At 41.9% G+C, this 13,089-nt stretch overlaps 1 protein-coding gene across 1 annotated transcript; it reads left to right on the top strand.

The window, feature by feature from the left end:
• Window positions 1–9,861: 9,861 nt before the first annotated feature.
• LOC133892613 (uncharacterized) lies at window positions 9,862–11,824 on the top strand. Its single transcript, XM_062333497.1, has 5 exons — window positions 9,862–10,123; window positions 10,265–10,379; window positions 11,079–11,143; window positions 11,219–11,305; window positions 11,388–11,824. Exons 1-5 carry the CDS (start codon window positions 9,989–9,991, stop codon window positions 11,625–11,627), a joined length of 642 nt encoding a protein of 213 aa, XP_062189481.1. The 5' UTR covers window positions 9,862–9,988; the 3' UTR covers window positions 11,628–11,824.
• The last annotated feature ends 1,265 nt before the right edge of the window (window positions 11,825–13,089 follow it).

Here is a 13,089-nt window from a genome sequence, read left to right on the forward strand (position 1 = left end):
CCTAACACAATGCTCTTATATGGGTGGCACAAGGGGCACAAATGGCCGGTTCATCCTCTTCCATAGCCCGACCCCTCTATTTATAGGCCTAGGAAACTTAACCCCTAAGTTTTCTAGCTTTTTTACAAAATACCCCAGGACTCTCTTGTAGTACACTTCTACTTACCACTGAGGGTATTTTAATCCATTTTCTTCTTCATTTATCGGACTGTCATGGCACCTTTACGACTTAGCTTCGCCTCGACGCAAGCTTCGCGATGGTGTCACGTACTCCTCTAGTCCTCCCACGGTTTTGAGGTCAAATCGTAAAACCCTAGCCCGCTTCTTAAAGCGTGACTAGCCGCCACTTACTTCCACCTGAAGCAAGTGCTCCGATGATGACGCATGTCTTCCATCTTATGATTTTGACCGCCGACAAGTTTCTCCTGCTCCTGATCCTTTAGGCCACATTGTCACTTGCACCGGTATTCCCTTTGGTTGACTTTGTTAATACATCATTTTTATCCTCCGTTTCATACTTTGCTTGACCTTCATATGTACAGTTAGGATCATCATTGACTCCGTCCGGCTCTCCTTGATCGTCCGGCACCAAGCACCCGCTTAGCCCCAATCATCCGCCGTCGACCGCCAAGCATCCATCACATGCACACCATGAAACAAGCAAACACATTTCTTCACACTCCAAAATATCTCCAGATTAGCACAAAATGAAAAACTTCAACTCAGAGCACATTCTACAGAAAACGTGAACACCAGATGTTCTGGTGTGTTATGCTTCTGAACACTGGACCATCCGGTAAGTGTAACATTATTTGTTTCAGGAAAATTTTGCTTTCTGCAAGAAAAGGTTCGGTGAAAGCTTCTGGTGATCTCATATCTATTACTGGATAATCCGGTATGTACCAATCCTCCGAACCACCCTCTTGCAACATCTCTATAACAAAAGGTCTGGTGCTTTCTCCGGTATTCACAATTACAACATCGGACTATCTGACATATATAATCAGACTTGGCGCCAAAAATCTCCTCCCTGCAGAAAATACTCCGGCGCTCTCAAAGTTCATCACCGGATCATCCAGTGTTTGCTTTCATTTCTACTTCAGCACTGAAAATATTCCGGTGACACCCTTCGGTGTAGCCACCACACTCACTGGACCTTCCGGTGCATTGATCTTCAATTTGTCCCGAAAAATTGCTCTCTGCAAGAAATAGTCTGACGAGTATACACTGCCCACACCGGAACTTCCGGTGAACACCGGAATATACGATATTCAAACCGGAACTTCCAGTGTATGTAATTTTTCTACGTACATAGAAGAATTCACCAATTCCAAACACCAGCTATTTAAATTAGACATGAACAAGAACAAACATCCACAAACACATGTTAACCAAGTTCAAAATATATTAACTGTTGTTAATGTCTCATCACATAAAAACCAAGGCATTTCTCCACTTACATTCTCACATACATACACCCTTTTTTTGTGCAGGTACATTTGGTGTTATTTTGTACAACAAATCGTTTCATCCCACTCTCTAAACACACCCTTCTCTAGCTAGCTCCATCAATCAACGCGGCAGGAGCCCTCCATCTTATAGGCACTTCGAACTTGATCCTAAAATATTCAAAGGAAATATCCAATATCCAGTCGCACCTTAGCTCAAAACAAAAATGTAGATTTTCCATAAAGATGTTATGTTGCTCACCTAATTAACCAAACAGAACACATTATAAAATTAGACAAAATACAATAGCTGAATCATCTTGGACGGGAACCACAGAAGGTGAAGGTGAGTAGTGTACCTTGATACTCGATAGGAGCACTCTACCAAACACTTCAGGCGAGTTATATGTATCTTGATATCATGTACGCTCGATCTTGTTGGGTCCAAAATATAACTAATCAACCATGATCGTACATGATTAACCTCCTGATCTAAAAGCTTCAACGAAGGCAAAGTATCGAATCGGCGATCGAGTCATGTGCATCATTGCATGCAAGATTCTAAAATCTGTTCACACTATAAAAAACTTAAAACTTTGATTCAAAAAGTAGTTCACGTGGACATTTGGTATTGCCCAAGGCCCAATTCATGTAGAAGTCCAAGCTATTGATTGAAAATGCGTAATCGAATCCATATTGAACTCTCCCAGTCTTGTCTAGGTTCTGTAAGGACTAGGTTTCAGAAGAAGAAATGGTTCTGTCAGGATTGTGCTGCTCACCTGGTATGTTTTAGGACCTTAATTATCCACTGTTGCGACCATTTGGTCACCAGACCCCTGAAACATATCAGATAATACAATTGTTTTTTTTTCTTTCTAAAACTGCATTAGGTATAACTCGCACTTACGATAAGCGCATAAGTGTATATGGTCTTGTATTTCTCCTCGCCCTTATGCTGTGAGTTTCATGCATTGTGATTTAAGCAACCAAGCAATAGAAAAATCCCAGTGTGGAGTTCGGTATCACTCGATCAGAACCTTCCATGATCATAAAGAAAGCATCATATTAACATTCAAATTACAATGACTTCACATTAAAAAGTCCTCACAAAAGTGAGATTAGATTAGATGCAAGGTTGCAAAGGCTCTACCAAACTTGAACATCCTATGAGAGGGGAATGTTGAGTATATTGCAATCTCAAAACAATCCCGTACAAACTACGTTATCAAGTTTGACTTGTCACAGGCTCACAGCATCGATTCATCATGCCTTCACGATTTTAAAATCAATGATAAGTAAAAGGTTATTAATCCTCTTTGTTTCGTGCCTAACAAACTTAAAGTTTCGGCCGCGGCCAAATGAAATTCTTACACTTACGTGCCAAAGTGGTCCGATCGATTCGACACCAGGAAAGCATTCATTTGCGTGCCAATTTTACAGTACAGATGACAAAACTGAGCACTTCCATTTAGGAGCTAGCGAAGCAGACTACTTTGGCAGACGAGCACTCGTCTCACCGGTAAGACATAGAGAAAATCTACAATTCACCATTAAATAACTACTGATTCTACGATCTACCATCAAATAAATTCTGTTTACTTCTATACCATCGAATAAATATTTCAGTTCCTTATATGCCATCGGATTCCGATACTACCCTCCGCTATACTGTTCATAAACAGTACCCGAGAATAAAAAAGGTCAAAAAAAATATGTCGATTTTTGTGCACGCTCTATAATTTATAATCAACCCATTTTAACTGTATTCACCTAAAAATACTGTGTAAAATTCAAACTAAAATTTCTCAAAATGAGCTACTTTTGTAATACTGTGCATTACAAAGAACTAATTTTTTCACCGCGGGAGATAATTTTAGAAATTATTACATCACATTAGAGGAATATTAGTAAATTTTCTCAGATTTTTTGTAAATTTTTATGAGGCTTAAAATTGCAAGAAGTTACAAAAGTAGTACATTTTGAAGAATTTTAGTTTAAATTCTATACAAAATTTTTGGGTGAATACAGTTAAAACGGGTTGATTATGAATTATAGAGCGTGCACAAAAATCGACATATTTTTTGTGACTTTTTTATTCACGAGTACTGTCCATACTGTTCATGAACAGTGCAGCGGAGGGTAGTATCGGAAGCCGATGGCATATAAGGAACTAAAACATTTATTCGATGGTATAGAAGTAAACAAAATTTATTCGATGGCGGATTATAGAATCAGTAGTTATTCGATGATAAATTGTAGATTTTTTCTAAGACATAAGGGCGTGTTTTTATCGGTCCGGGTTCGAACTCCGGATCCAAAGAAGAGTACTCCAAGCAAAAAGATCCTGTGCTTAAAAAAAAAGTAGACTATTTTTCGGCCCTCTACCACTTTATGACTTCACTTCAGATTTTTTACAAACTTCACGTACAGCAACTTGAAACTTTGACCTATAGGGTTAAGGAAACAAGGCTTATTATTCGTTTACTTTGAGACAAGTGGTTGCTACAACAGCTTTTCCTATTTGGCGCTAACTAAAAGAAATGGAGACTTTACTAATTAGGCAATTTTTCAATGAATTGGATGAGTGGGAGGGAATAAAGAAGGCATAGATAGATTTTGCAGTTCCGCGCACGAGTTTCTTCCAAATGTTATTTTAAAAGAGCACCTAAGTTCATAAACTGTACATTCGCCCTATACCATGCACGTAGGCTATAGGCTTTGCATGAAGTTCACATCAAAGCAAAATAAGAACTCCTATATGCTTAAGAATGTCATCTGGTTATATTATATTCTTGCTTCCTTCACAAGTACCCTGAGATACAATGGAAAGAATGTGGCGGCTGCCTTTCGTACAATTAATCACGTATTATCTTGTGTTAAATTAAGCTGGGAAAAAGGAATTTGCAATGAGTGACTTAGGTATAGGAGCAAGCAGCCATGCATGGCCCAACCTTATGTAAATACAGCAAACAATAGCGCATCTGCATGCCCAAGATGAATGGAAACATTTAGGGTCTGCTTGGTTCTCTAAATTTCCGTCAGCCTCTATGAGCGAATACATATAATTTTTTTAAAAAAAATATGTTTAGTTACCCGTATCTACTATTTTTTATGTATAAGCGGATACAAATATACGACTTTATTCTGACCGAGCGGCCGCTAATGCAGGTGGGCCTACTTATCAGTATTACAAAATCATTTTCATACGATTAGTCAATCATAATCTCAACTCTTGTATTTACTCATATGATCTCAAATTCAATCAATTAAACAGAAAATTAGCTTATTGCATCCGCTCACGTGACCTCAGATATAAGTAATCAAACACTCTTCTTTTCAATACATATGACTCTACACAACTTGTTTATAAGATATAGCTGTACAAAATCTCGTTCGAGTAACCAAACACATCCTTGTATCTTCTAAGTTGATCCTAATCATTTTGATTGACAATGTAGATTATGTATGATATTGCACTGAAATTATTGTTCACTCCGTTGATATCACTACAGGGTTAGCTCGGGAGCACTTAGTACGTTAAGTATAAGAAGATACACTACTACAGAGTATATCATAAGTAGCGCTCTATCAGTGTCGGTTATGCAAAAATCGCTATCGAAGATGTATCAGTGCCGATTGTTAAACTCCTGCGCGCGAACAATGACTGAGGCACTAAGAACCTGCACTGGTAGTGACTTTTCAGTGCCGGCTCATGCCACAACCAGCACTAATAATGAAGGGACTATCAGTGTTGATTCGTGTCACGAACCGTCACTGATAGTTGATGATAATTGATTTTTCGAAATTCATAACCTTTTCATACTGTGTCGGATGAAGATAAACTTTATATGAAAATTATAGCTTTCGATGAGATCTATAATTTTGTAGTTGATAAGTTTTTATTTGAAGTAATTTAGATGTCAAAATAATCATGATAAACTTTTGACAAGAGGGGTAAAAAAGGAAAATATCTCGTAGTGCTATCAGCAATGAGAGATAGGTGAGATGGTAAGGAATGTACGCACGAGGGAGGAGGTCGCGGCTTTGAATCCAATGGAACGCACATGTACGAAAAAACGTGACGACTACGTGTGCGTGTGAGATAGCTCGGGCCTCGTTTGCTGGTTGGTTGAAAAAAGCAATACTTTTTAGAACGTCGATTTTTTAAACCGACTATCAGTGCTAACACTGATAGTACTTTCAGTGCTGTTTCTAGAACCAGCATTGATAATCGGTGACTATCAGTATCGAGTAATCAGTATAGTTTAAGAATCACTACTGATAACGATTTTGAATCGATATGGATAGTTTATTATGTAGTAGTGGATAGACGCAAAAGAGAAATATGGACCCTGCTTACTGCCTTGATTCATGACAACAATCCGACATGGTCGCTGTACTGCATAGTGCTGAGTGCTGACAAAAAGTAGCTAACGTAAGCGACATTCTACCGTGGCGCCCGCCACACCTACATTAAGCACTGCCACTGCATGAGTCCCCGGCGCAGCTCGACGCCGGCGAGCACCCTGGCCGTCCCACACTTCTCCTGAACTTGCAGCCAGTTTACCAAAGTGCTGCATGCAACCTGATCAGATGCAACGCTACACATATACCTGCACAATCCACAACAATTATATTTTGGACGATGTGTATCTTCCTTGTACAGATCAACTAATAATCCGTGTGGCTGTATCCATCAGACAGTTGATGCTTCTCCTTTGCGAATACAAATATGAAGCTTCCATCATACTGATAGCGAAGCAAATGCCGATAAACTTCTATAACCATACGTTCAAACATCAGAGAAAATGCACTGATCCTGCACATCATTTAACCGACCTCCGTACATACATTAGAGAACTTTATTTATGTGTGTACCTGATGAGAGAAGACGGCCTTCTTAATTTGCGAAAGAGTTAAGCATGGCGAGGCCCCATGCCATGTGCTTAGCCTTTCGATCTGAGTGTAATCGTCTACAGGCTGCTAGGCCTTGTTATAATATATAGTGCTCCTGCACCATTTTCTTTGGTGCGGAGTTTGGCGAAAAGGCTGAGCGGTACCATCAGGGAAACATTATTCTGAGCGTACGTACTTGCTGCACTTGAATGCCGAAGCAATTGCCTGAAAAATGAAAAGCAAATTGAACTTGTTATGTACTCCTATATGAATATGTTACTACAATTTGTAGGTAGGCAGTTTATTAACGTACTGGGAGCTAGCCTTGAGGTGTAGGCAGGATTAAAATTCCACTTCTCGAGAATCAGACGATACAAAGTAAGCTGGAGTTGCATGCATGCAAGGCATCTTTAAGTTCAACCCCACTACAATCAAAGATACTTTTGTAAGGCTTAGACTTTGTACTTAGTATGTTACTTCACTAATTACAATATAAGTGGCCTAGAATCCTAGGGTGTTATAAGTCCTATATATGCATATGCCTATGATGGTATAACATGGGAGAAGAAAGAGCTATAAATAGCCACTTTGGCACTAGGGAGAACTTTGTTTTAGGGCTTTAGCCTACCAAATTGAGATAGTGCAGCACAAAAGAAATGTGGATTTGTAGTAAGCAAGCAAATAGCAATTAATATACGGCCTTACCTTTCACCGTCCGAGGAATCGGACACGAGAAAAGTGAGAGCTAAGTTGGGTGCATATGCATACCAACTGGCATGACATCTTCCACTGATCATATGGGAAGCTTTTGATTTGAAAAGAATGTCTTTTGTTAAATTAAATATATTGCACAAAGAATCCTGATCCCAACAAAATCAAAAACATATTGCCGCAAAGAAGGGCAAACCTACACCTGTCATTTTTCATCATTTGACAGCGATATTTCTCAACTATTACCATAAAGAGTGTGTTACTGAACTATCCCTTGATGGCCACTAGAAGTACTTTGTTATCTCATTATTTGCATGTTAAAGGAGAAGTTAGTCATTTGCAATGGCTTCAAGCTTTTAATAAGTACAGCTGAGTGCATCTTGGATGTAAGAAGCTGGGATTGTTTTCATTATCTTGATTAAATAAAAGCTCCTCTTATCTAAAAAATAAATGTTTTGTTTTGTTTTTGTCGCGACTGCGGTAGCACCGGAAAATGTACTCCGCAGTCGACCTCACCGCCTGCGCCACGTCCTATGCACCTCTCATCGCCAGGGTGGCTGGGAGCTCAGAAAAATTTTCCGCCAGTACCTCGATGGCGTAGGCCCAGGCCCAGGCTGTGTGATTGCCCTTCGGCTCGGTGGGTAGTGCGATCGCCCTTCTTGAGCTGGGAGTGCTCGGCGGAAAGTGCAACCTTCTCTCACTGGAGCTCGCCACACCTTTGCTGCAGCAAGCGCCTGGCCTCCCTTTCTTGGGCCAGCTGTTTCTCCAGCTCGGCACACCTGTTGGCCACCGCTTCCTTCTCTTCGATCAGTCTGCGAACATAAGCAGGGATACGATTGACTAGAGTGAGCAAGTCGGGGGCCGGCACAGACTCCTCGACCGGTGTCACAGGGACCAGAAACGCCGCTGACACTCCAAAGGGCAAAGCCAGAGCTGGCAGAGGCACTGGGACGTCCTGCGGGGGCGTCGAAGGAAGAGTCGTGACGGGAGCTGTAGGGGTTACCACGGGCTGGCAAACAACAAAGTTACTGAATCAGGAAGGAAAGGAAATCCAAAGCATCTATACCTACCCAAAGAAACTTACTGTGGTGGCGGGGAGCTAAGCACAAGTCTAGTCCTCACGAAGCCGCCGGACCGAACGGTCGGGGAAGACAACCCGGCTAGGGTTCCGCTAGTACTCGGGGTCCCGCGAGCACGTTTGAACGCCTCCGCGGTGGACGAGTCCTTCGCCAACCTCTTCCCACATTGCACAGATGCTTGGTCCACGACGGTCTGGTTGCGAGTTCTTTGGACGTACCTAGCTTGGTCGGGGCAGGCCTGGCCTGTTTGGGTCTGGTCGCAGGGTGTCAGGTCATGGCGGGTCTGGTCGGGACGCTGCGAATCGACCTCCTACTAACCGGCACCGCTCGCAGAGCTGTTACCCGCACAATCTCTCTCTCTCTCTCTCTGAGAAAGTCGACAATTGTCAAGGTTTCTCTCCCCCACGATCTCTCTCTCTAGACGGTTAACCTCCGCTCAGGATGTGAATTCCTAAGCCAGACACGGTGGTGGATCAAGTCACCGACCACTCCCTGGGCAAAGCTCTTGTTCACCCAGGGCCCAAGTGGTACGACTGGGTCCGACCACAATATTACGAAAAATAGCTCAGATCATCACATCCGCGAGGGACCTTGTGGGGCTACTATCGATGTAAAGAATATAGGGGGGCCCCATCAGGCAGTATCCACTTTCGTTCTTTGGGCCATGACCCCCACGCGACCAGTTGACGCCAGCGCGATCACGGTCAGGGCCTTTGCAGGATTCCCGGCGACCAGTCCTTACTGGTCACGGGGCAGATACTCGTCTAGATTAGTCAAACCTCATTTAATGCTGCTACTCACGGCGTTTTCCTTTCCCAGACAGTTCACTCCGGCTGATGCGGTATGGTCGGCGCAGAGTTCCCATGTCTCGTCCCGCAAATATTAATTGTTGTGGGACGGGCTTGCAGACATGACAGAGAGTGCAACAGGCGCGTGGGGGAAGCCTGCGATAGGACAGGGCAGGCCAGGCGCTTCGGGCGTGACAAACGGGGGTGCGACCGATGGAAGGCACGGACGCCGCAGGGACCCATAGCAAGCACAACGCATGTATACTTGTAATGATTATTTATATCATTTCTCTAGGCAAGCATGAGTCTTTTTGTTAGGCTCACCTATAAGACTTCTACTCCTTGAATATAAAAGAGATATCTTCTGTAAAGAGGGAGGATGGAGAAGAATACACAGGATGTAGGACTATTACCCTACGGGGTCTGAACCTGGATAATTCTGGTGTTCTTGAGCAATAAACACACAAACCTTCTACAGGCACACCCGGAACGCCAATCATACACCCACTGTCCAGGATACCCCAAAATTATTATTATGGAATTATCCTCGATAGTTTTACCTTCAGAATCACAAACCTGAACAAACATAGGATACATGGGCTAAGAAGTAGGAATGTAAGTGGCTACTCAATGGTGTAACGAAAAAATTCAGGTAAGAACCACCTCACTCTCACCTGAATTTTTATTACTGCTATCATCTACTATAAGTTTAAATTATAGACCTTAGATCTGATGGTTAGAAATACGAGTGATATTTTCTTTTAAATCACCCGAGTGGTATAGACAGGCCAAAAAATACAAAACTTACCTCCTACTAATACGGCAACGCGTGGATAGAAAGGGCCCATCTGATCTGATCTCATCTCACCGTGCGTGACGGCCCTCTTACAGCCCAACTGACCCCCTAAAGGAGCCCATCAGCCCACCGCCGGACTCATCTCGCCGCCTCCATCGACGGAGCCCTAGCTCTCAACTCGACTCGACTCGCTTCGCTTCTCACCGCCGCCGAGCGCCTCGCTGTAGACAAAGCTCCTCCTCGCTCGGTAGTGTACGAGAGGAACAGTAGATGGTGAAGGGGAGGCAGAAGCCGAGGCCGGCCAACGCGCCGGCCGAGGTGGTCTTCGACCCGTCGTCCTCCATCGCCCGCAAGCCCCGCCGCCCCGGGGCGCCGTCGGCAAGCAACGAGTGGCACAGCTTCATGGTTTGTCTCTTGTGTTCTCTCGCGCCTTCCCTCTGAAACTGTATTGGTTTCTTGGAGCACGGTGCTGCAGCTCCTCCTCGTTCACAGTAGAATCCAGTAATTCTGTTTGAGGTATCATAATATTCATCGTCCCCCTTCTAGGGATCGAGTCTTTCGGATATGTACCAGAAGCCAGTTGTAGAGAAATCTGCTGACATGTCTGATGAGGAGCCTGACATTGATATTGGGAAGCTGTTGAAAGACGTTGAGCTCTTTGGTAATTACTCGACTGTTTGTTCTAGTCTCCACAAGTATCTTGTTTATGCTACATATACAAGTCTTGGAAAATGTTTCTTTCTCATGCCTTGTCTGTACCATTGTTGTCATCTAGAGGTGAGGATGATACTGCGCCTTTCCAACTATGTTAAGTTACAGAGAACATTTTGGTCATAACTGGTGATTTGTCGGTACATAATTCATACAAGCTGTCACATTGGTTAATCAAATTCTGAAGTATTTGAAAAAGAAACACTGTTAAATCCTATGCAAGAAGTTTTTGCATCTAAACAAGTTTGACATCTAGTTCCTCAAACCTAGATTGGACTGAATCTGGCATCCTGTTGTGGAGTTAGGAAAAAATACAGCCTTCTGTTAGAATATGACTGTTTTCGCGATGAACTTTGTCTATCAGCTACGAAATGAATGCTGCATTTTGATCCTCTTATTTTCTGGTTTTAAAGTGCTCCAATTTGTTCGTAAAATTCTTTCAATTATAAACTTTTCGTGTTGGTGGAGTGGAATGGCCTCAAACTCATTCCGATGGAAAGAGGAAAAATATATTTCTTAGTTCAATTGTTTGATTTCAATTTATGTGGTTTTTTCATTCTTCAATTCATCTCATCTTTCCTTGAAGGTTTATATTTTGATCCCAAGGATTTAGTAATGTACAAACATTCACTTGTTGATTTGTTTTCAGGCGCGTCTACATGGAAGGAACGGAAGCAAATAGAGAACCGTAGAGTGGTCGGATTGGGTGGGAAGGTAATATCTTTTCTTACCTCTATATATCCTGGGTCGAAAGTTTTCGTTATCTCAATGCGGATGTTTTTTCAACAGGCCATTAAGAAGCACCGTACACCATTAAGTGTGGCGAAGCCAGCTCTGAAGAATCAGAAGAAACGAGAGCAGAGGAAAATTGAAGAGGTATGCTTCTTATTCGTTGACCTCTCCTTCAATTTTTTATTTAGGATGTAAACAACAAGTGACACATGAGCACTTTGTGCAGGAAAAATTACTTGGGATTTTCAGGAAGCGAGATAACAAGAATAGCAAAGCTCAGAAGACTAGACCAGAGGACCGAGTTCTCAGGGCCACGGAAGGGCACTTCAAGAATGGTATACTTGACGTGAAGCATCTTCTGGCGGCACCAAAACCATCGGGCAGGGATGCGCCGGAACCGAAGATGAGAAAGGGCAAGAAGAAGGGGAAAGGTAAACAGAAGGGAGGCAAAGGGAAGAGACGTTGAGGAAAACTCCTTGTAGTCGGTTTTGTATTAAGATAGATGCATGAGGATTATATCCAATATGATCATCTTTATGGCGATACCTTGTAATCAGTTTTGTATGAGACACTTCCTTGTTCTGCTGATATCTTCAAAGTCATCCTTGAAACATAAACGAGGTTATCCTCCAGGCTGCCATTCCACAAAGGCGTATTGTTTCAGTCTTTGTATCCTTTCTGTTCCATTTGTACATGATGCCTGTTGTTTGCAAACTGCCATTTTGGGCCTCCACAATTTGTTTATCTACCTGTCATGTGTGGATGTGCCTGGGACAATATTTGGATTGTCATATTGGATATAATCCAGAGCTATGAAGCGCGGGTGCACAGTAGGAACTTGCTATGGACTGCCGCAGTGCGGCCAGCGATGGCAGTACGCCACCACATCAACCTCAACAGTGCTGCCTTCGGTTGGTGTCCGATCGAGCCATCCTCATTCATTGTATACAAAAATAGCAATCGCTGACTTGAACAAGTCTTCAGCTCCCGCGATTTATTCTTGGTAGCTTCAATTAGCCAGTTCACACGCCAATGGTGCTCCAGCTTCAGAAGCACTCGCCACTGCTGCTTCGCCCAGATTCAGAAGCACGCCTTTGTGCAAAGAAAGCGATGATGATGCCTTGAGCCAAAGGAGGCCGTAACATGTGGTAACTATTACAACTAGATTGCAATATAAAATAGACAATAAACAAATAGATTCAATGATTGTTATTTTCATTGATAGATGTGATATTTATACATGATGAATAGTTATATCCGTTTCGCATATGTTTGTTCATAATGAAATCTAAATACAAATCGCAATATATATTATGTATAGCTTAAAGTTACTCCATGACTTCAAACAGTTAAGTGTATTATGGTATAATTGACTAAATGAGTTCCTTTGACAGAAGAGTTACTCAAACTACAACGATTGCATATATGTGTTTATAATGAAATTCCAATTGAATTTTGTATCATCTCCAAACCACACACGATATAGTATGTAATCATCTTACGATGGAATTTGAGATGAACAATTTAGTTAAAACCAAGTTTTATTTAAGTCTACAACTTAAGCATGTTCCTTCAGAAATATTTATCCATCAGTTTACCAATATCCAAATGATATTCGACAATCATATCCATCAAAATACTTATGGTCATTCAATCCCTAAATATAAATCAAGGTATATTCATACATTAGGTTAATAATGAAAAGATATTGAACCTAAAGTTCTATATCTTAGTGTCATCAAAGCGCTCAAATATCTTGCAAATCGCAACAGAGCTGATATTGCATTTGTAGATAATTTGTTAGCTTAACTAGCGCATCTCTAATAACGCTATTAGGCAAGAGTCAAAGATGATATCTACAAATATCCTTATGGTACCAAAAATCTAGATTTTTCTATCAGAAAAATCAATATATGATGATAGTGAGA

The sequence above is a fragment of the Phragmites australis genome, chromosome 2, assembly GCF_958298935.1.
Source record: "Phragmites australis chromosome 2, lpPhrAust1.1, whole genome shotgun sequence".
Classification (NCBI taxonomy): Eukaryota; Viridiplantae; Streptophyta; class Magnoliopsida; order Poales; family Poaceae; genus Phragmites; species Phragmites australis.

Bases quoted from the DNA above. Each gene is read 5' to 3' on its own strand.
- LOC133892613 (XM_062333497.1), top strand. From the start codon at position 9,989: ATGGTGAAGGGGAGGCAGAAGCCGAGGCCGGCCAACGCGCCGGCCGAG. The intron at 11,144-11,218 runs GTAATATCTTTT...TTTTTTCAACAG, and splicing joins TGGTCGGATTGGGTGGGAAG to GCCATTAAGAAGCACCGTAC. The intron at 11,306-11,387 runs GTATGCTTCTTA...CACTTTGTGCAG, and splicing joins AGCAGAGGAAAATTGAAGAG to GAAAAATTACTTGGGATTTT.